General features: G+C 42.3%; 2 protein-coding genes and 1 long non-coding RNA gene across 7 annotated transcripts; 2 read left to right on the top strand and 1 right to left on the bottom strand.

The window, feature by feature from the left end:
• The first annotated feature begins 1672 nt into the window (after positions 1–1672).
• Positions 1673–4244, top strand: LOC123063101 (F-box protein At5g07610). The gene is made up of 2 exons (XM_044486840.1): positions 1673–2942; positions 3049–4244. The coding sequence occupies exons 1-2, from the start codon at positions 2209–2211 to the stop codon at positions 3650–3652; spliced, it is 1338 nt and encodes a 445-aa protein (XP_044342775.1). The 5' UTR covers positions 1673–2208; the 3' UTR covers positions 3653–4244.
• A 3017-nt stretch (positions 4245–7261) lies between these two features.
• LOC123063108 (uncharacterized) lies at positions 7262–9502 on the top strand. 4 transcript variants are annotated; one of them, XR_006430085.1, is made up of 4 exons: positions 7262–8092; positions 8625–8705; positions 8907–9027; positions 9127–9502. It is a non-coding gene; the product is annotated as an uncharacterized lncRNA (long non-coding RNA). The 4 variants fall into 4 exon arrangements; XR_006430077.1 differs by having other exon boundaries at positions 8907–9010; XR_006430084.1 differs by having other exon boundaries at positions 8916–9027.
• A 543-nt stretch (positions 9503–10045) lies between these two features.
• Positions 10046–12378, bottom strand: LOC123174292 (non-specific lipid-transfer protein EPAD1). 2 transcript variants are annotated; one of them, XM_044590048.1, is made up of 5 exons: positions 12135–12378; positions 11636–11757; positions 10529–10981; positions 10339–10448; positions 10046–10231 (listed from the first exon to the last, which is right to left on the bottom strand). In XM_044590048.1, exons 2-4 carry the CDS (start codon positions 11742–11744, stop codon positions 10360–10362), a joined length of 651 nt encoding a protein of 216 aa, XP_044445983.1. In that variant the 5' UTR covers positions 11745–11757; positions 12135–12378; the 3' UTR covers positions 10046–10231; positions 10339–10359. The 2 variants fall into 2 exon arrangements, with proteins under 2 accessions (XP_044445983.1, XP_044445969.1); XM_044590034.1 differs by having other exon boundaries at positions 10046–10236.
• Positions 12379–21886: the final 9508 nt, after the last annotated feature.

Below are 21886 nucleotides of genomic sequence, written 5' to 3' on the forward strand. Positions count from 1 at the left end.
GGAATAAATTCCTTTTTTGTTGGAACCAAACATGTAATCGATGGAGTGAATTTGTGTTATGGAAACAAACAACTACTCCCTCCGTCCCATAATATAAAAACGTTTTTGGAACTACACTAGTGTCAAAAACGTTCTTATATTATGGGACAGAGGAAGTACATAGTTGGAAGCAATTTGCTAGTTGATTGAAGCAATATTGTGATGCTCGGACCCCAATAGTCGGGGAACGTCACCTGGGAGGGAGCCTTGAGCGAACTTCCCCCGTTCCCCAGCGGGGAGGATCATGGTGACCCCAATTGGCCCAAAGATCGACAAAATAGTTTTTCTTTCCGGAAGTGCTATGAACAGAAAATAGAAAAAAAAATGCCACAAAAGTTGCCATTTTCCTAGTCGGCACCCAATTTTTTTTTGCAAAAAAGCAGTAAAGAAATGCCAACTCTAAAAAAATGTCATCCTCTTAAATAATAAAAATGCCATCCTCACAATAATAAAAATGTCATCCTCACAATAATAAAAATGCCATGATTTTATAAATAAAACTGTTATCCTCTCATAATAAAAATGTCATCCTCTTAAAAAAATGCCATACTCTTATAATAAAAAATGCAATGTGAAAAGTAAAAAAAATCAGGATTTTTGGACAAATTAACAAACAAAAAGCTACAACAGATGCCAACAAATATATGCAGAGATGCCAGAAAATATATCTTCTAGTACCACTAATCTCTAAAACATATATGCAGTGGCAAATCAAACAGTTTAGAACGTTTTCGAACATTTTCTTGAAAATGTGATTTAAAAAAATTCAGAACAGTTTCAGAAAAATGCGAACAAATTCTGAAATTCCAAAAAGTTTTTGAAGATGAGAACAATTTTTCAAATTTGTGATTTATTTTTGAAATTCCGAACAAATTTTGAAAACCACGAACATTTTCTGAAACTCCCAAACATTTTTTGAATTTGTGAACAAAATTTGAAAAACAGGAACATTTTTTGAAGTTCAGAAAAAAATTGAAACCACGGACATTTTTTGAATTTGTGAACAAATTTTGGAAAATGGGAACATTTTTTGAATTTGTGAACAAAATTTGAAAAACAGAAACATTTTTTGAAACTCAGAACAATTCTTTTTAAACCGCAAACATTTTTTGATAAACTAACATTTTTCGAATTTATGAAAAAAATTTGAAAACCAGGGACATTTTTTGAAATTCTGAATAATATTTAAATTTCCAAAAAAATTGAAAAAGAAAAAAGGAAAACAAAAAGGGAAAGATGGAAAACAAAAAACAAAAAAGAAGAGAAATAGAAAAATGAAAAAGAAAAGGCCGGTTCAGGAACCTTCTAGAAGATTCCAGAAACCGGAAAAACCGTTTGGAAAACTCTAGAAGGTTCCCAAAACCGGAAACACTGCAAACAGGTTAAATGGGCCGGCCCATGACATCGCTCGATCGGCAGGTCTGTGCGAAAGGGCGACACTTTGACGCAACGAGCGTCCAATAGGAAATTCCCAACGGTTGGCCTTCCAGGGAACCTCAGCAACATTTTCATGCTCATAATTATAATATGCAGTTTACTGGACACTTTTGTACGGGTAGGTCAAAGCAAATTTGAATCAACATGGAAGAAAAATTATCCAGAAGTGGAAATAAATTTCTTTTTTTCACCGGATCCAGAGGTGGAAGTAAACAATTACAGTACTAGTACAACAAAACCAGACGTGGTCCTTTCCAGATCGAATCAAAGCTGTCCGATCTCCCGTGCTTTCCCCAAAACCAGTCCGTACTCCGATTTGATTCCTCAGTCCATGGCCAAATCCAATACGTGATCCAACGCCCTAAGGTCTTGCAATGCGGAGGTCGCCGGCTGAAGAAGAGTTTTTGTTCAGAGTGGCCCGGTGCCTGGATTGCTTTCTTCAGCTTCTTCGCCGGCCGGAATGACGCGATCGTCAAGACCAAATCACGGGGTCGGACTGGATGAGCCTGGATTAGGCAAATCTGGAATAGTTCTGCTGCTACCTTTGGTTGGAGAGCATTGGCACTTTGGTGGCTTTCACGGGGTCGGACTCGGACTTGAACAAATCGGGGTGTGAAACTGGAACAAACTCTAACCTACCATTGGCCTTGGGCCCTGGCTATATATATCTTCCCTTGTTGGTAGCCGAGGTAGAAGCAAAGCATCGACTATCGAGACCCCTACCTACCTGTCATGGATCCGGCGGGTCTGCTACCCGGCGACGTGCTCGCGGACGTCCTCCGGCGCCTGATGCCGCGCAGCCTCGCCGCCTGCCGCTCCGTCTGCAAGGAGTGGTGCGCCGCCGTCGACGCCCACGGCCTGCTGCGCAAGGACCTCCTGCCGCTCTCCCTGGCCGGCATCTTCGCCGTCTACAACTTCGTTGACGGCTATCACCTTCCCCCGGCGTTCCTCTCGCGCCCCTCTGTCGCGGGCAAGATCCAAGGTAACCTCAGCTACCTCGACGACGTCCACGATGAGTGGTCCCACATTATGGGTCACTGCAACGGCCTCCTCCTCCTCTGGGGAGGCGTGGCCAATCCGGCCACGCGGCAGTGGGCGTGTTTACCGCGTCATCCTGATCGGACAGCGACCAAAGGCTTCATCAAACGCGACTTCCTCGCGTACGATCCTATGGTCTCGCCACACTTTGAGGTGTTCTTCATGCAGTGTGTTCGCCGTCGGTCCAAGAACGAGGTCGCATTGGACCTTGCAAACCCAAACTCAGAGTGGCCCCCATCGCCCTACACCATAAGCGCATTCTCGTCAGAGACATGGCTGTGGGAGGAGAGATCTTTTATTAGAGAAGGGATGGCTCCACGGTCCATCGACCCCAAGCTACTACCACTCATGAAAAACGTGTTGTTCCCTCGTGATGCTGTGTATTGGCGGGGCCGGCTCTATGTGTACAACATATTTTTTGTTATCAGGTATATATGTTTTGTTTCCCTATTTTTCTTAGCAAAGGCCACCCAATACTAAGGTGACTAGCTAGCTAATGTTGTACAGTAATAACGAATTTATTTGTTTGTGCAGATTGGATTTAGGGGATAATAAGTACCGAGTAATTGAACTCCCCCCGATTAGTGAAGCACGCGGAGATATTATGCCTCATTTGGGAAAATCCGGGAATGGCGTTTACTATGGATTCGTCGGTGATTGCTGCAAACTTCAGATTTGGTTTCTTAATGAATCAATTGATCACACCGAATGGATGTTGAAGCATGAGATTGGCCTCAAGCCGTTGCTAGAAAATTTTCCTTGGGAACACAGTCATGGCTCTTGGTTCGTGCAAGGTTTGAGGGATAACAATGATGAAACACTTGACAGAGAGAAACTGGAATGGGATTCAGACAACGATGATGCCACTACTGCTTCTGCCACTGAAGTTAGTGTTCAGAAAAAGTTCCATAAATACATTTCAAGGATACTTGGATTTCATCCTTACAAGGAGATTATCTTTTTGCACATATCGGATACAAGAGTAGTGGCCTACCATCTTAAGAACTCCAAGGTTGAGGATTTGGGGTGCTTACCCGTAGATGGTGATGATTGGATACAATCGTCCTGTGTATACACGCCTTGCTGGATAGAGAGCTGCTTGAGAGCAAATAATGTAGAACCCAATAGTGAGCTCTAGAATGTATTGCTTGAAACAAGTTATCTATTTACGTTGAATTGTCACCGTCCATTTACGTTGGACTGCTTTAACTTTCCACATGGGCGCATATTAAAAGATAATTTCTACGAGTGGCTACTTCTAATGAGTCATACTAGCAAAAGGGCCCGTGCGTTGCAACGAGAGAGAAAATAGGTGTGTTCATCAAAACATCTGTCACATGGTAAGATAGCATGGAACGGAGCCACCAGAGGGAGCCTCACGCGGAGGTGTAGAAGAAATGTATATCAGCTGCGCATTAATCACAAAACCAGCCTTAGCAACGATGCAAAGAAAGCTTACTTCTCCAAAATGTTGAAATCTACGCTTAATTTTTTTAGGGGACAAATCTACCGATTGACCTTGCAACGATATGCTTTTGACTTTACATTGATGCCAGTCATCCTTGTAGCGTTCATGTGGTCGGCTTTGCAACATCGTCCTCTAACTTGAAATACCATCGACCATACTTGCAGCATATGCATAGTCGGTTGCACCATGGCATTCCAACTTTTCCAGTAAAAAAGAATAGTGGCAACTGGTGTTGCATTGGCATGCTTATGCTAGATGCATAGAGTGTTTGCTCTTGGAACGCCGCGCCCTGCTTGCAGCAGCAACAGCCAGGCTTCTAGTGTCGTGTATTCCGGTTGCATCAATGATGTACGATCAATCAGAATTTTTTTAAAATAAAATGTAATATTTTTATATGCATGATCAACATTTTTTAAAATACTTTTTTAACATTTTTATATACATGATCAACATTTTTTTAAAATACTTGTTTAATATTTTTATATACATGATCAACGGTTTTTTAAAATACTTCTTTAACATTTCTCAAATACCTACTCAACATTTTTTAAATATTTTTTCAATATTTTTTAAATACTTGTTCAACATTTTTTTTCAAATGCTTGACTAACATTTTTATATGCATGATCAACATTTTTTTAAATACTTCTTCAACATTTTTCAAATACTCATTCCAAAGATAAATGGGTGCATGCACCTGTCGACCTAGAGGAAACGGACTGGGAGCCAATCGGCCAGCAGTGGGTCGACTGGATCCAATCAGCGTACAGTGGGCCAACTGGGGTCCAATCGGCCAGCAGCAGGCCGACTGGATCCAATCGGCCAACAGTAGGCCGGCAGGATATTATTTTTAAAAAATATAATTACGGCGTAATATTTCTGAAATTTAATAAAAAAGATGTATTATTTTTTAAAAAATGGCGTAGTTTATACAGTACTCACAATTTCTCACACTTCCAGCGAATTAAACTGATGATTAGATGTGCCTTCTCTCCTTCGTACATTGTTTGGGGGTTTGGTCTGAGAAGGGGGTTGCAACACTCATGATTTTGCTTGTTTCGGGGATGGAATGAATTGGGCATCAGCATCTAACAGAGAGAGAGAGGGAGGGAGGGAGGGAGGGAGGGAGGATTCTGTTTATTACGTCAACCATGTAGTAGAAACCAGATAGAACTAAACAGCTAGGGTTTTGGTTGACTTGGTAGCTGAATCATGGTCCATGAATTTGTGTAAAACGACAAGTGCGCTACTGAACTAAAATTCTACCTGTTCATTCCACTGCCCAGTTACCATCTGAAAGGTTCTATTTTGCCACCGCAACTTTAATTAGATTGTTATAGTTCAGACTAAGGGGATCAAAATTAGTCATCTGTTAGCTATGTACTGTGGACCTCAACACTAGCTGAGTAGCTACGTAGCTAATCATTGATCTTGTCTTGGGTGAAAGGCTGGCGTTTGTTAATTCAGATACTAAAAGGTAACCGACACTGACTTTATTTGTTTACTTTCCTTCTGAACTCTTATTTGCTTAGCTTCTATTGATGATATTTCTAATCTTTTATCTTCGTCGGTAAACTCAACTGCATCTCAGTTTTCTGTTCCCATTTCCTGGATTGCGGGTCCTGATGCGCAAGATTCTTCTGTTTGCTACAGCGCACGCAGGCCTGGACGATGGCAAGCATTGATGTGCGCACGTCGTTGCAACAGCCACATCTCAACCATCCCGACGCACGCAATAATCAGAGGTGCCAAAATGATTTGGTGTTTGCAAGGGTCGCTTTTGTTGCATTTTCTACATGAGAAACCATCTCAGGCTGTAAGTTTGCACAGCCTGGACACTTCACTTGCATACCTTGTTAGTTACTGATTGGACTATACGTAATTATGTTCACTTATATATAACAAGAGTTACTTTACCCAACTCCCAAGGAAATTGATAAAAGAAAAACATGTCTGCATACTAAATGTTCTTGCAAATCTTGTTCTCAGATTGTCAATTGAAGGCGACAACAAGATATTCTCATGTTCTTTTAGAATGTTTATTTGGGGATTAAAATCTTGATAATTAGATGTACTGCTTCGCTTCATATGTAATTTCCCTCATGCCTTCTAATCCGTTCAGATGACTAGCTATTATCCACATTAGGTTTTGAAATGCCTATGCTCTATCTAATTGGTCGTTCAATTAGTCAAATAGCCGTTTCATTTTTATTATGCTGACACAAGATCTGTCTCTGTTCTAAGATTTAGTTTCTGGTCACTTTTTGTGAGGTTTTTCATCAAAGATTCTCTTTAAACTCCTATTTTATACCTTTCTTTATGGTTCTTTGCATGGAAGTACTCTATTTTCTTGCTTATATTATTCTTCTGCTATCATACAGATTTGGATGCACCTGCACAGTACTGATAGTACATGAAATTCATCAACCTGCTGTTGCCGCAACCAACCAAAATCTGCTCTAACAGAGTGATGAATACAATATTCATGCTAAGCTTTCTTCAAATTATGCTAATTGATCTTAAAAAGCTGGCTACTGGTGTTATTTGCTGCAATTTATTTCTGACAGTCAGGTAGTCTTGGAATGCTTTCGTGATGCAATTTATTTCTGACAGACAAGCTATGCTAATTGATCTTGAAAAGCTGGCTACTGGTGTTATCTGCTTTGTGGAAGGCTGTTAGCATTAAAATTTAGTGCTCGGCTGTTCATCATAGTCTCATTCCCTAGATAATTAATGAGGCATGAAAAATAGGTGAAATTGCAGGAAAATTGAAGATGGGAACACGATTCATTTTGTTAATGAGAACATCTACTGTTACAGATACACTTTCTGTATTCTACCTATCGATGGCGTAATGTTTGAATATTAAGTCATTTCTTTTTGTCATTAGCAGGTGCTTTTATTTATGTTCATATTCCACGTATGCATGTGCTTCTCCGGTGATGTTTTATTAGTTGATTGGCATATATGGATCTCTCCATGTTTATTAGTTGATCTCCAACCCCTACTTTGCTGTGGTGCTATGGGAGCAAGAAGAGCATGCATGCTTTCTCTCTACATCTAGGGTCCATATGGCCAGATTGACGGGCCTAAACTCTGGGTGAGCTCCTCCATGACCCGATCGATTTCTTACCTTGCTGGTTGTGTCATATGGCTATTAGCATTTGATTGATAAATATTTCAGTTTTACTGGATGATCTTGCTTTACCCATCTGCACCTTGAGTTGATCTGTTCTTTCATGTTTACTTACTTTTGCTACTATTCTTGTGCAACTCAAAGGTTTCTTTCAAGAATCATGAGAGAACATTCAAGGAGTGGATTATTTGGAAATTAGAACCTTCAGATTTCTTAGAAGTGAGGTTACTTTCCAACTAGAATTATAGGCAAGCATTGGTCTTTAATTTGGAAGTGATTATCATGTCTAAGAAGGGAGATCAACCCGGTTTGGTGTACATGATGTATGATCCCTTTTTTATTGATTTCTTATACTATGTTGACATGACTTATTTCACTCAATTTTCTGGTTTTTTTACACCATACTTCATGCGGTAGCCATACAAGATCATTTATTATACCATTGTACTAGCATATTACAAAATCATTATGCTAGATATAGATGGATTAACATGAAGATAATTTCTTTTGTTCTGTTTTTTCACTAGACATAGATGCTATTTATGCTTCTTTAGCAGTGACATCATAGTCAACTTGCATTTTCTGTCTTTTAGCTACACTACCAAATCCAGCAACTTTGATTTGTTCGTACCATTAGGCTGTAAGGAAATATTACTATATGTAACATGTTTTTTTCTTAAGCTACTGTTGTTGCTTCTCATGTCCGAAATATATTTCTTGATGCAGCTTCACTCAGATTTATGTGAATATAAGCGTAAGAGGTCTAGTGGCAATGCTACAAAATCATTGCAGGCGTGAGTATCCAGATTGCACTACTGCTGGCCGTTTCTTGCCATTGCCTACAACAGGCTTCTGACAAAGCCAAGTCATGGCCTCATTAGGCCCCTTTTTTCAGCCAAACTGAAAGCACTTCATGTTAGCTTGTATTCGCTTTTGGATTAACTACAATGCATTGTACCCATCCATGCTCCAGGGTGAGTCGTACATTTTTTTTACATATCCTCGTTAGATGTACCAACGCCTATGATGGTTCTGAACTCTAATAATATAGTATCATATGTTTCGATGTTCTACAATTAGATCATAATGTTATAGCATATGCCCATATTGATGTACATGAGTTAGACTAAACATGGCAGCCGAATGTGCCGAGACAAGATAAATGCGCACAGGCCTTCTTGTAAAAGTTTTATACACTTTTCAAGAAAACGAACTTTGGTTAATCATTAAGCTATAACTTTTCTCATATTTGAACAAGGTTATTTGAGTTCTGCTAAAAATGTGGCAATGTTAAAAAAACGGTTATTTTTTGTAACTTTTGCAAACTTTGTGGAAAGAAGCTGCAAATAACTGATTTCGCTGTCAAGTCTACAGTCCAATGTTAATCTAGAGGGTGGAATCTTTAAACTTCGTTGATGCTTTCTTGTCCGTTTTGATCTAATATCTGTCTGATGTGGTTTGTATAAAACTTGTGGTAGTATAATTAGTTTTGCTTTTTCTTGTCAGGATATAATAACATTGTAGATAGACGGAGACTGAATCAGTTCACACTACTTTGATGTCTATCGAGCCAATGGGACAACAAAGGTAGTTCCTTTGCATAATTTGAAGAATGTTATTTCATACTGCACGATATGTCTGACTCCTTTCAGTGGGCATTCAATTAATTTGAGGCATCCTTTCCTAGGATCTTACCTTGATATTCCTCTATTTTCTCCTATTCGTCCCATGCTTTTTTAAGAACTGAAATAAATATAACCAGTGCTACAAATGTTTGTTGAGGAAAAGTCCTTGCAGAAAAGAAGAACCGGAAGCAGGTTATCTATCTTCACGAGCAAGTCGGCGTCTGTAAACCTTCACCAGAGCCATTCCAGCTCTTTCAGAGCCACAAGGTGAGCCGGAAGTCAGTGTATGTTTGAACGAGCACACTCGCTTCTCTCAGAATTCATATAATCATAGAAGCTCAGAACCAGTCATGCCAAAGATATGAAGTGAAACTCATTTGTAGGCAAGGAAGTTGAGGAACCAAGACCCCAACGGCGCGGAGCAGTTTGCTGTCGAGAGGACTAGGGCTGCCATCAGGGACCTCTAGACCAAGCTCAACATCTCCCTCGTGCCTCCATCAACACCGTGTCTTGGAGGGTCGTCGCCGTCCGCGACGACGAGCTACTGCCGCAGCTTTGTCAGCCGCACGGTTAGAGGGAGGCATCAAGGGCCCGCCACCGCTGTCGGGGCCGACGTGCGTGTAATTTCTATTAATGTATCCTATGTTGCCAAACAACAACATGCTCCTGTCAATGCTATATCGTTGTGGGTATGGCATTTCAGTTTCTTCCTCAGGTGATATTCCAATATAATAAGTCCCATCAAGAATTGCATGTACATGTGCTGCTATCCTGATCCAAAAAGGAAAGTAAAAAGGGCGTTCATCTACCTGGCACCACCTGCCACGGGCGCGCCCCAACTACTAGTGGATAGAACGCTCCCTGGGTGGGCGTGTTTCCTGATTTTTGGAAGCGACAAAACCCACCGCTCTCTCTTCTCTTGGTTCGAAACTGTCGAGATGAACGGCCTGTGTGCGGACGCTGAATCGAGTGGAGCAGCGTTTAGGTTAAAACAAGGGGTTGTTTGGTTTCTAGCCACGCTTTAGCACATCTAACCTTAGGCAAGTTTGGCAAGTTTGATCAAGTTAGGTATGTGTTTGGTTCTAACCACATCTAAGGCAAGACTTTTTTATGAGGAGTGAACCCCACATGTCATAGACATAAAAAGTGGGGCATGATTTTCTTAGGCAAGCCAAAGTGTGGCTAACAATTTGAGCAATTCAACTAAGACAAGTGTGGCAAAAATCATGTGGATATGACAATGATAGTCACAATCCAAGCAACCCCCAAATGCACGAACGATTTTGGATACCACAACGCAAATAGTTCACCACGAAAGACATTTAAAGTTCAACATTCGGATCAAAGGGGAGTCAAAGAAGAGCAAATGCACATTACATTCCTTGCTCATCAAAGGCGCAACTACTGATAAAAATAAACTATGGCAGGCTTCCTCTCCATGACATGATCTTGATTGAGCAGTAGGTTCCCGTGCCCATTTCAGTCTTCCTATCCTGTCGGAAAACAAAGATTAGGCCACTTGTCGAACAGTAAATGCCAAGACCAGATGATGCGAATCAGAATAAAGAACAAAGGCCAGGTTGAAAATAATGTACCCGGTGATGAAGTGCTGATCGTCAAGCAGCTCCGTCCGGCCGAGGGTTTCCTTGCCCCTCTGGATCCTGGTCATTGTTCACCTCTTGCCCACCCTCGTTGTCATTTCCTCCTGCAAACCAAATGAAAAGCACCATTAGTCCTATATAATCGAACTAGGTTGACATGCAATAATTAAGTATGAAGTAGTACCACGAGTCAGACGCTCGTAAACTGCGAAGCCCATGACAATCAGGTAGACTATCACGGTCACCCAAACGCCAACATCTGTGGACAACTCGATCTTGTAACTTGAATCCTCATTGACGGGAGTTGGAGGGTAGTACATGTCCCTTGGTGATGCAGGAGGCGCCGGACTGGCGGGCGCTGGCAGGGATGGCGGAGACGTCGCAAAGAAATCATCGCATGCCTCGTACGGCTTGTCCTGGGAACGTCTCTTACCTCCACACTTCAGGTAAAGACTGAACACGGCCTGGGAGGTGGTGCCCGATAGCGCCAGCTGAGGCTCATCGACCACCAAGCAGAGGCAGCCGGCCATGTCCACTGTGGGCAGAACCGAGGAACAGCAGGCAGCGGCATTGGTTGGCTCAAACTCTTCCACACAGTTCTTGACAATAGCGGTGGCCAGCTGGGTGGCATTGCAACCTTCAACAGGAGAAGCAAAGGATTGTCAGCGTTGCGTCTAGGATCGAACGTGCAAATACTAGTACTAGGCTAACACGGACAGAGGATATTATAGTACGTAGTAGGAGTAGAAAATAAAGTCTCCCACAATAAGAAGACCAAAATGGCAGCGGAACAACTATATGCTATTCTGTCTGTATCTCAGACTTGGGAAGTGTATCCAACAGGCAAATTACCAAAACAGAGTGCCTGCGCACGGAGCCGAATCGCAACTCCGAAATACAGTAAATCCTAGTATTACGAGCACACGTAGTGTGCATATGGATGCAAAAGTGTGCCAAGAAACATGAAAACAAGGCCTTACAACCTTCAACGGAAGAAGCAAAGGATTGTCAGCGTTGCGTCTATGACTGAACATGCAAATCCTACTAGGCTAACACGGATAGAGGATACGACAAAATAGTCTCCCATAACAAGAACACCAATGACAGCGGAACAACTGTATGCTATTCTGTCTGTATCTTAACTTGGAAAGTATGGGACAGACAAGCTACCAAAACGAGAGGAATCGCAACTCCGAAATAAATCCTAGTATTAGGAGCACACTAATGTGATACTACAAGTCGATGCAAAAAGGGAATGTGCCAAGAAACATGAAAGCGAGGCCTTTTATACCTGATGGGTCCACGGAGGCCGAGATCGAAGCGGATGCCGAGGAGACAGAGACGAGCGCCGCCGCCGCGAGCAGCAACACCACCCAAGCTGCGGTCGCAAAAGCCCTCATCCTGCTGGTGACCCTGAGAAAGCAACAAGGACATGGAAGTCACGATTGAGTGCGGATCTAACCCCAGGAGAAAACGATAACTAAATCATAGCAACAGCCCGATCCGCCGCCTCTCCACCGCCGCTCGCCTCGCCTCGCCCGAGAGGAGCGCAAAACGCTCGCTCTTCACCGCCGCCAGCCGGCAGGCGCCTCGCCGGAGAGTGGCGCTTCTTCGCCGCCGCCAGCCGCGTGGCCAGCGCTACTCTCCGGCGAGGCGCCTGCCGGCTGGCGGCGGTGACGAAGTGCCCCACCGAGCGAGGCCCTCTGCAGCGAGACGAGCGCGCCGACGGCTCGGGGGTCAAGCTGACAAGCCGCGCGCGACAAGAGTAGGGCGAGGACGCGGTTGCCTACCTGGAGGGATCGCACCGGGCTGCTGCTTCCGGTCGCTGCTGCCCCGCCGGTGCGGAGGAGGAGGCGGGTTTGGTGCTTGGGCTGGCTGATGGAACGGGTGGTGTGGAGGAGAGCGATGCGGAAACCGGTGCGTCCTCTTATAGACTCGGGGCAAGGGGAGCGTGGTGGCGGCGGGCGGGCGGGCTGGCGCCTGCTGTTGGTGGGGTGGAAGGGAACAGGGGGGATGGAGGAAGGGAACAGGGGAGGGAACGGTCCGACTCCGATCACTGAATACCCCGCAAAAGCAAAAGAAAGGAGTCGCTGCGTTGCGCAGCGACAGACTTTTGACATCGTGTGCCAGACTGCGACTCTTTTCATTTGAATTAGTAGTACTGCGGACTGTTGTGGTTTGAATGATTGGTATAGAAATCCGTTTCCGACTTGTTATGTTTAATAGCAACTCCAACGGGCCAACTCAAATGGACGGAGATTTCGTCCGTTTTTTATTTGTTTGAGTCGGTCAGGCGGACACGGACATCCGCTTCTGCGTTTTGGTTGGCATACGCGTTAAACGCTCGCCCGACCCATTTTGACGGCGCCGACAAAAAAAATTGTACGTGCATATTTAAAATGAAAACAACTTAATTAAACATTAAGCCGGCGAGAATTCACGCGTCCACATTAGCATTAAAAGAAAATTAAAACAACCTAAGAGCAATTCCAATGGGCGACCCATTTAGTCCACCGCCGTCCGTTTGGGTCGGCGAGGATAGAAAAGTCGGCCTAACACGTCGACCCAAACGGGCGTGCGTCCGCTTTTCGTCCGCGGACGACCCATTCCCGGCCCATTTTTGAGCCGGATTTGCGTCAGCACGGATACGCGGCGGACGCGCGCACGCTCGCCTTCTTCTTTCCCCGGGCCCGCTGGTCGATGGCTCATTGGCCTCCCCCACCCTCCAGCCAACAGCAACCCTCGCCCGCCTCCTTTGTCCCCGACGCCGCCGCCCTTTTTTGCCAGCGACTGTCAGCTGCTGCCGCCTCCACATCCGCCCAGCAACGCCGCTCACTCCTCCCGTCGCCCCGCCACCGCCGTCTTGCCGCCAAGGAGCAAACTGTTTTCCACCGCCGCTCCCCCAATCGCACAGCCGCCCGCGACCAAGAGGCCGCCTCGCCGCCCCGGCTAGATCCTCACCGGCACGCTCGTCAGATGCCGGCCACTCGTCGAACGTCGGCAGGGCAGCTAGCTGGTCCATGCGCGCCGTGACTCCCCTCGCCGGTCATCTCCTTCTTCGACGCCCGCAAGCTGTTCGACAGTTTGCCAAGGTACGAAAATGAACTCCGCCGACGAGTTCTTTTTTCACAATTTCCTTTGCGACTCCGACGATTCGTCGTCCGACGACAAGGAGGAGATATTGGCTGCCGTGTTGGTCCATCACCACCTCAACAACCAGCGGCTGTTGTTTCGTGGCTCCATTCCGGGCCACCTTCCGGCGTTGAATCGCAACCGAGTGAGCGGACATTTCCTTCTTTGGAAGTACTACTTTGATATAACAAACCCGTTGTTCAAACGTCAAAAATTCCACCGTCGTTTCCGTATGAGTAGGCATCTTTTCAACCGTATTAGAGAGGAGGTGGTTGGCTATGATGACTATTTCGAATGCAAAGAGGATGCCGTCGGCAAGATCAGTTTCTCCTCTTATCAGAAATGCACTGTCGCCATCCGAATGGTTGCATACGGAGTGCCCAGTGATATCATTGACGACTACGTCCGTATGAGTGAGTCTACATGCCTAGAGTCCCTATATAAGTTCTGCAAGGCTGTTATTGCTGTGTTTGGCCCCGCGTACTTGAGAGAGCCGACAGCTGAAGATACAGCCCGTTTGTCGGCGATGAATGCTGGAAGGGGCTTCCCAGGGATGCTTGGCAGCATAGATTGCATGCACAGGGAGTGGAAGAATTGTGCTTCAGCTTGGCAATGGCAGTATAAGGGACATGTCAGGGCTTGTGATACGTCTCCATCGTATCTACTTTTCCAAACACTTTTGGCCTTGTTTTGGACTCTAACTTGCATGATTTGAATGGAACTAACCCGGACTAACGTTGTTTTCAGCAGAATTGCCATGGTGTTATTTTTGTGCAAAAATAAAAGTTCTCGGAATGACCTGAAACTTCACGGAGAATATTTTTGAAATATATAAAAAATACTGACGAAAGAATCAAGGCCAGGGGCCCCACACCCTATCCACGAGGGTGGGGGGCGCGCCTCCCTACCTCGTGGGCCCCCTGGTGCTCCACCGACCTCAACTCCAACTCCATATATTCACGTTCGAGGAGAAAAAATCAGAGAGAAGGATGCATCGCGTTTTATGATACAGAGCCGCCGCCAAGCCCTAAACTCTCTCGGGAGGGCTGATTTGGAGTCCGTTCGGGGCTTCGGAGAGGGGAATCCGTCGCCGTCGTCATCGGCAACCTTCCTCCATCACCAATTTCATGATGCTCACCGCCGTGTGTGAGTAATTCCATCGTAGGCTTGCTGGACGGTGATGGGTTGGATGAGATTTATCATGTAATCGAGTTAGTTTTGTTAGGGTTTGATCCCTAGTATCCACTATGTTCTGAGATTGATGTTGCTATGACTTTGCTATGCTTAATGCTTGTCACTAGGACCTGAGTGCCATGAATTCAGATCTTAACCTATTATGTTTTCATGAATATATGTGAGTTGTTGATCCTATCTTGCAAGTCAGTAGTCACCTACTATGTGTTATGATCCGACAACCCCAAAGTAACAATAATCGGGACCACTCCCGGTGATGACCGTAGTTTGAGGAGTTCATGTATTCACTATGTGTTAATGCTTTGGTCCGGTACTCTATTAAAAGGAGTCCTTAATATCCCTTAGTTTCTAATAGGACCCCGCTGCCACGAGAGGGTAGGACAAAAGATGTCATGCAAGTTCTTTTCCATAAGCATGTATGACTATATTCGGAATACATGCCTACATTACATTGATGAACTAGAGCTAGTTCTGTGTCACCCTATGTTATAACTGTTGCATGAGTAATCGCATCCAACATAATTATCCATCACTAATCCAATGACTACGAGCTTTTCACATATTGCTCTTTGCTTAGTTACTTTTCCGTTGCCACCGTTACAATTACTACAAAACTGCTACTGTTACCTTTGCCACCGTTACCGTTACTTCCATACTACTTTGCTACAGATATTAAGTTATCCAGGTGTGGTTGAATTGACAACTCAGCTGCTAATACTTGAGAATATTCTTTGGCTCCCCTTGTGTCGAATCAATAAATTTGGGTTGAATACTTTACCCTCAAAAACTGTTGCGATCCCCTATACTTGTGGGTTATCAAGACTATTTTCTGGCGCCATTGCCGGGGAGTATTGCTCTATTCTTTGAGTCACTTGGGATTTATATCTGCTGGTCACTATGAGGAACTTGAAAGACGAGAAAACCAAAATTTATCCCTCAACTACGAGGGGAGGTAAGGAACTGCCATCTAGCTCTGCACTTGATTCACCTTCTGTTTTGAGTAAACTTGCGACACCTAAACCTACTCCTGCTATTAATTCTGATATGTCGCATGTCATTGATGATGCCACTTCTGCTTTGCATGATACTTATGATGAAACTACTTCTATGCTTGATGCTACTGTGCCACTAGGTGAATTTCTTGATGAACAACTTGCTAGGGCTAGAGAGAATGAAATTATTGAAACTGATAATATTGATGAAGGTGATGATGAAGATTCTCCTCCTAGATATGAATTGCCTGTTGTGCCTGAGGGCTATGTTATGGATGAAGAAACTGCTAGAGACTTTCTTGCTTGCAATGATAGGAATGATCTTAAGAAATTATTAGCTAAGTTGAAAGAAAAGTCTTTGAATGCTAGAATGAAATATGACCCTGCTTTTGCTACTTCACCTATCTGTATTACTGATAAGGATTATGATTTCTCTGTCGATCCTGAGATAATTACTTTGGTTGAATCTGATCCTTTTTATGGCTATGAATATGAAACTGTTGTGACACATCTTACTAAATTAAATGATATAGCCACCCTATTCACTAATGATGAGAAAACTCGCTACTACTATATCCTTCAATTATTTCCGTTCTCATTAAAGGGTGATGCTAAGACATGGTTTAATTCTCTTGATCATGGTTGTGTGCGTAGTCCCCAGGATATGATTGATTACTTCTCTGCTAAATATTTCCCCGCTCATAAGAAACAAGCCGCTTTAAGGGAAATATATATTTTTGTGCAAATTGAAGAAGAGAGTCTCCCACAAGCTTGGGGGAGGCTTCTCCAATTACTTAAATCTTTGCCCGATCATCCTCTCAAGAAAAATGAAATACTTGATATCTTTTATAATGGACTAACCGATGCTTCTAGAGACCACCTGGATAGTTGTGCTGGTTCTGTTTTCAGGGAAAGAACAGTTGATCAAGCTGAATTGCTATTGAATAATATGTTGACTAATGAAAATAATTGGACACTTCCTGAACCCACTCATAAGCCAACTCTGAAGAAAAGGGGTATTCTATTTCTCAGTCCTGAAGATATGCAAGAGGCAAAGAAATCTATGAAAGAAAAGGGTATTAAAGCTAATGATGTCAAGAATTTACCTCCTATTGAAGAAATACATGGTCTTGATTTGCCGCCTGTTGAAGAAATACATGGTCTTAATTTATCACCTATTGAAGAAATACATGGTCTTGATAACCCGACACAGGTAGTAAAGGTAAATTCTCTCTATAGATTTGATGAAGGTGATATTCCTCGTTATAAGTCTGCTAGCCAATGCTTAGATGAGTTTCAAGAAAACTTCAATGCTTATGTTAGTAGACAATTAAAACGCAATGCTTATATGATTGAACACTTGAGTGATTATATGTCTAGAGTTAAAGGTGAACTTAAACTCATTAGTAAACATGCTTCTATGGTTACCACTCAAGTAGAACAAGTGCTTAAAGCTCAAAATGATTTGCTCAATGAATTAAATAATAATAAAAATGATAATGTTGTTAGAGTTATGACTAGAGGGGGTAAAATGACTCAGAAACCTTTTTATCCTGAGGGCCACCCTAAGAGAATTGAGAAATATTCTCAGAGAACTAATGTTGATGCACCTAGTCCTTCTAAGAGGAAGAAAAAGAAAAATAATAGGACTTTGCATGCTTCTAGTGAACCTGTTATTGACACACATGAGAATCCCAATGATATTTCTATTTCTGATGCTGAAACACAATCTGTTGATGAACATGAACCTAGTGATAATGTTAATGATGATGTTCATGTTGATGCTCAACCTAGCAATGACAATGATGTAGAAACGGAACCTGCTATTGATCTTGATAACCCACAATCAAAGAATCAACGTTATGATAAGAGAGACTTTGTTGCTAGGAAGCACGGTAAAGAAAGAGAACCATAGCTTCAGAAACCCATGTCGTTTCCTCCTAAACCATCCAAGAAAAAGGATGATGAGGATTTTGAGCGCTTTGCTGAAATGATTAGACCTATCTTTTTGCGTATGCGTTTGACTGATATGCTTAAAATGAATCATTATGCTAAGTACATGAAAGATATTGTTACAAATAAAAGAAAGATACCGGAAGCTGAAATTCCCACCATGCTTGTTTATTATACTTTTAAAGATGGAATACCTAAGAAACTTGGAGATCCAAGAGTACCAACTATACCATGCTCCATTAAAAGAAACTATGTTAAAACTGCTTTATGTGATCTTGGAGCCGGTGTTAGTGTTATGCCTCTCTCTTTATATCGTAGACTTGATTTGAATAAGTTGACACCTACTAAAATATCTTTGCAAATGGCCGATAAATCAACTGCTATACGTGTCGGTATTTGTGAGGATGTTCCTGTTGTGGTTGCAAACGTTACTATTTTAACAGACTTTGTTATTCTTGATATTCCCGAGGACGATAGTATGTCGATTATCCTTGGTAGACCCTTTTTGAATACTACAGGGGTTGTTATTGATTGCAACAAAGGCAATGTCACTTTTCATGTTAATGGTAATGAGCATACGGTACACTTTCCGAGGAAACAACCTCAAGTCCACAGTATCAATTCTATTGGAAAAATTCCATTGATTATTATTGGAGGTTTTAAATTTCCTCTTCCTACTGTGAAGAAGAAATATGATATTCTTATTATTGGGGATGTGCATATCCCCGTTGAGGTAACCTAGTGCTATTCGAAATTTCTCTGGTCCCATGTTATTCGAAAAGAGTTTGTTAACAAGACTTGATCAACCTTGTTAGTGGATTCCTTTTGATGAGCATGAGATGGATGAAGTTAGAAAGCACAACTCTCTGTATCCTCCTTTTACTTTCTATTATTTAGATTAAATAAAGTAAAAATAGTTTTTTTTGTCTGTTTTCTGAGTTATCCTTGCAATAAAAAAATACCCCAAAAATAAAAGTTTTCCAAATGCCCTGAAATTGAAATATGATTTTTTTCTAGAATATTTAAGAATATTTGGCACTGAGAACACACCAGGGGGAGCCAGCACCTGGCCACGAGGGTCCAGGGCACGCCCAACCCCCTAGGCGCGCCCCCTGCCTCGTGGGCCCCTGGTGGCCCCCCTCCACTTATTCCTGCACCCACACACTCCTTCTTCCTTCCAAAAAAATCGCCAACCAGCTCAAGCACGAGTTCTAGCTCATCTTGCTGCCATTTTCGATCTCCTTGCTCAAAGCTCCACTCATAAACTGCTTTGGGGGATTGTTCTTCGGTATGTGACTCCACCAATGGTCCAATTAGTTTTTGTTCTAGTGCTTTATTCATTGCAAATTTTTGCTGCTTAGGTGACCCTGTTCTTGAGCTTGCATGTTAAATTTATATGGTCCCAAGTAGTTCTAATGCATGATATAGTCTCTAGGAACTTGTGGGAGTAGTTGCTATCAATTTTGTTGAGTCTGGTTCACTTTTATTTTAAGTTACTAAAAATTTCAGAATTTTTTAGAAAATGATGAAGAGATTATTGAGGGGCTCTTCGAGCCGAAGTTTAAAGGACAAGCAAAGTGAAGAGGATAAGAAGCCCAAATATAATCTCCCTCGCACCGCGGAGGTTCGACCATGTGAATGGCCTTGTGATGATTTCTTAAGGGCAGCCGGGATTCATGATGATTTTTATTATTTGGCTGAGAATGCGGGCCTCACCGACTTCCTCCGCGACCAGCGCGAACAGTATATCCTACTCACTAATATTTTTATGCAAAATTTTCATTTCCATGCTAGGAGGTTACCACCTTCGGTGGATTTTTATTTATATGATGAGTATAAGGAGATGTCCCTTTATGATTTTTGAGAGGTTTGCAAGTTACCCTTTGCGGGCAGCATAGAGGAATCACATCGTAATGATGTGGAAGGGTTTATTGATATGATTGTTGTAGGGGAAAGGAGGAAAGTTTCCGATGCAAGAATCACCAGCATACACTTTCTGGTTCTACGTTGCTTTGCAATATTTTCTAGTATATGTTTAATTGGTCGCGGGAACTGTGGAAACCTTAGTGTCCCTGATATTGTTATTTTGTGTCATGCCTTGTTTCGTGATAACACTTTTAGTCTAGGCGCTATTGTTGCTAAGTGGTTAAATTTGAACTGTATGAAGGGTCCCATCTTTGGAGGTATCTTTGCTTCGCGTCTTGCTAAATATTTTGAGATACCTATTAGACACTATGGGAAAGAGGAAAAGTTGCTGCCTCCTATTTTTCTAGACTACAAGAGTATGGTAGCACATGATTTTATTGTTAAGAACTAGCAAAAGAGCCCATGCGTTGCAACGGGAGAAAAAATAACACACGCTCTTAACCTAACAACCATCACTCAAGACGAAAACAATAGGTCCATCTTTTTTATTTTAGCGAAGCATCATATTTGTGTTGCCTCTTATCCTATTTCTCGCCCTCGTCGGCGGTGGCTTTAGTGTTCACACAAACCAAAACATGTTTGAATGTTGTTAATCCTAAGGTGTCTCTCCTCTCTCTCTCTCACTCTTGTGATGAGAAATCTGTTGTTTTCCTCTGGGACATTTTTCAGAGGTATGCATGTGTAGTTAACGATGTTTTCTTTTCCCTATATGGTTTTAGTGGGTGTTTATTTGCAATCCGGATCGCCGCTGGTACGAAAGAAAAACAGATTGTGTGCTATAGATTATAAGTTTTCTTCGAAAATAAAATAATATTTTAAAAATATTTAACATGTAAAAATAACAGCATATTCATATTCTACACATTTTTCTAATCAAATTTCATATATAACATGTTCAAATCGAAGTTATAGTTTAAAAGGTACGAATAATTTGAAAATGTATTTGTTTAACCTAAATATCTTTCAAAAAATATTTAAAAATATTTAGTAGATAAAAATAACATCATATTCCTATTCTAAATATTTTTCTAATCAAATTTCATATATAACATGTTAAAATAGGAGTTACAGTTTTAAAAGATATGGATAATTTAGAAAATCATTTGTTTGATTTAAATATGATTCGTGGATGAATTATCTATTAGCTCAGGGGTATTTTCAAAAACGTGTAAAATAACTATTCGGGCTGTGACTTAAGTGAGGACTGCGGGTTGAATACAGAAAATAGCAGGGGCTTTTTTGCAAAAATGTCGTGACGGGTGTGCGAGCAGAAGCTGTGTGTGCTTTATTATTAGGTAAAGATAAGAAGAAGATGCTTAACCATAGATTGATATTTGATAAAAATTACTTTGAGAGTATCACCTTGCCTGCTCCTTCTTTGTTCAACATATTTTCAGGCATGTACCTTGTTCTGCCGGAGGCCATTCATGCCTACCGGAGCCTAACATCAGCTCCAGAGCCCGAGCCGGAGCCACCACTTGATACTCACCATCAATCTGTTTATCAGTGGGATCCAGAGGAGATCGCTAACCAGAGGCACCCTGAGGATCTTCCTCAGTACTATTATTATTTGGAGCTTTCCCGTGTAAATAGTTTTATTTCCTTTCTTTCTTTGGGGGTTGCTGGGAGAAGACCATGATGAAAATGACGAAGTGGCTCTTATACGCATTATTGTTGATTTAACAAAGAGCCCATGTTACCTTGCCTTCTCCTTTGTATCCGATGCTTGTAGATTCCAGCTTAGTCCAATGCACATACACTATTATTATTATCCACACCGTTTGGTCGTGCAAGTGAAAGGCAATAATGAATATATATGACGGACTGATTAAGATGAGAGAAGCTGGTATGAACTCGACCTCTCTTGTTTTTGTAAATATGATTAGTTCATCGTTCCCGATTCAGCCTATTATGAATAAACATGTTTGCAATAACAATTAGAGATTATAGTTGCTTATGCCATACTTAATTAGCTAGGAGTTTATAATGGTTTACCTTGCGTGCCAACATGCTATTAAAATGGTTGTGATGTGGTATGATAGGGTGGTATCCTCCTTTGAACGATTCGAGTGGCTTGACTTGGCACATGTTCACGCATGTAGTTGAAACAAAATCAACATAGCCTCCACAATATTTATGTTCATGGTGAATTATATCCTACCCATGCTTGCACTCAGTATTGATTAATTTTAATGCATGTTCATGACTGTTGTCGCTCTCTAGTTGGTCGCTTCCCAGTCTTTTTCTAGCCTCCACTTGTACTATGCGGGAATACTGCTTGTGCATCCACTTCCATAAACCCCAAAGTTATTCCATATGAGTCCACCATACCTTCCTATATGTGG

This window comes from Triticum aestivum, chromosome 1A, assembly GCF_018294505.1.
Source record: "Triticum aestivum cultivar Chinese Spring chromosome 1A, IWGSC CS RefSeq v2.1, whole genome shotgun sequence".
NCBI classification, from domain to species: domain Eukaryota; kingdom Viridiplantae; phylum Streptophyta; class Magnoliopsida; order Poales; family Poaceae; genus Triticum; species Triticum aestivum.

What these genes read in the sequence shown, in the direction of transcription:
- LOC123063101 (XM_044486840.1), top strand. Translation starts at nt 2,209, where the DNA reads ATGGATCCGGCGGGTCTGCTACCCGGCGACGTGCTCGCGGACGTCCTC. An exon ending in AACATATTTTTTGTTATCAG is followed by an intron (nt 2,943 to 3,048) that starts GTATATATGTTT and finishes TTGTTTGTGCAG; the next exon opens with ATTGGATTTAGGGGATAATA.
- LOC123174292 (XM_044590048.1), bottom strand. Translation starts at nt 11,744, where the DNA reads ATGAGGGCTTTTGCGACCGCAGCTTGGGTGGTGTTGCTGCTCGCGGCG. An exon ending in GGCCTCCGTGGACCCATCAG is followed by an intron (nt 10,982 to 11,635) that starts GTATAAAAGGCC and finishes CTCCTGTTGAAG; the next exon opens with GTTGCAATGCCACCCAGCTG. An exon ending in TTACGAGCGTCTGACTCGTG is followed by an intron (nt 10,449 to 10,528) that starts GTACTACTTCAT and finishes TTTGGTTTGCAG; the next exon opens with GAGGAAATGACAACGAGGGT.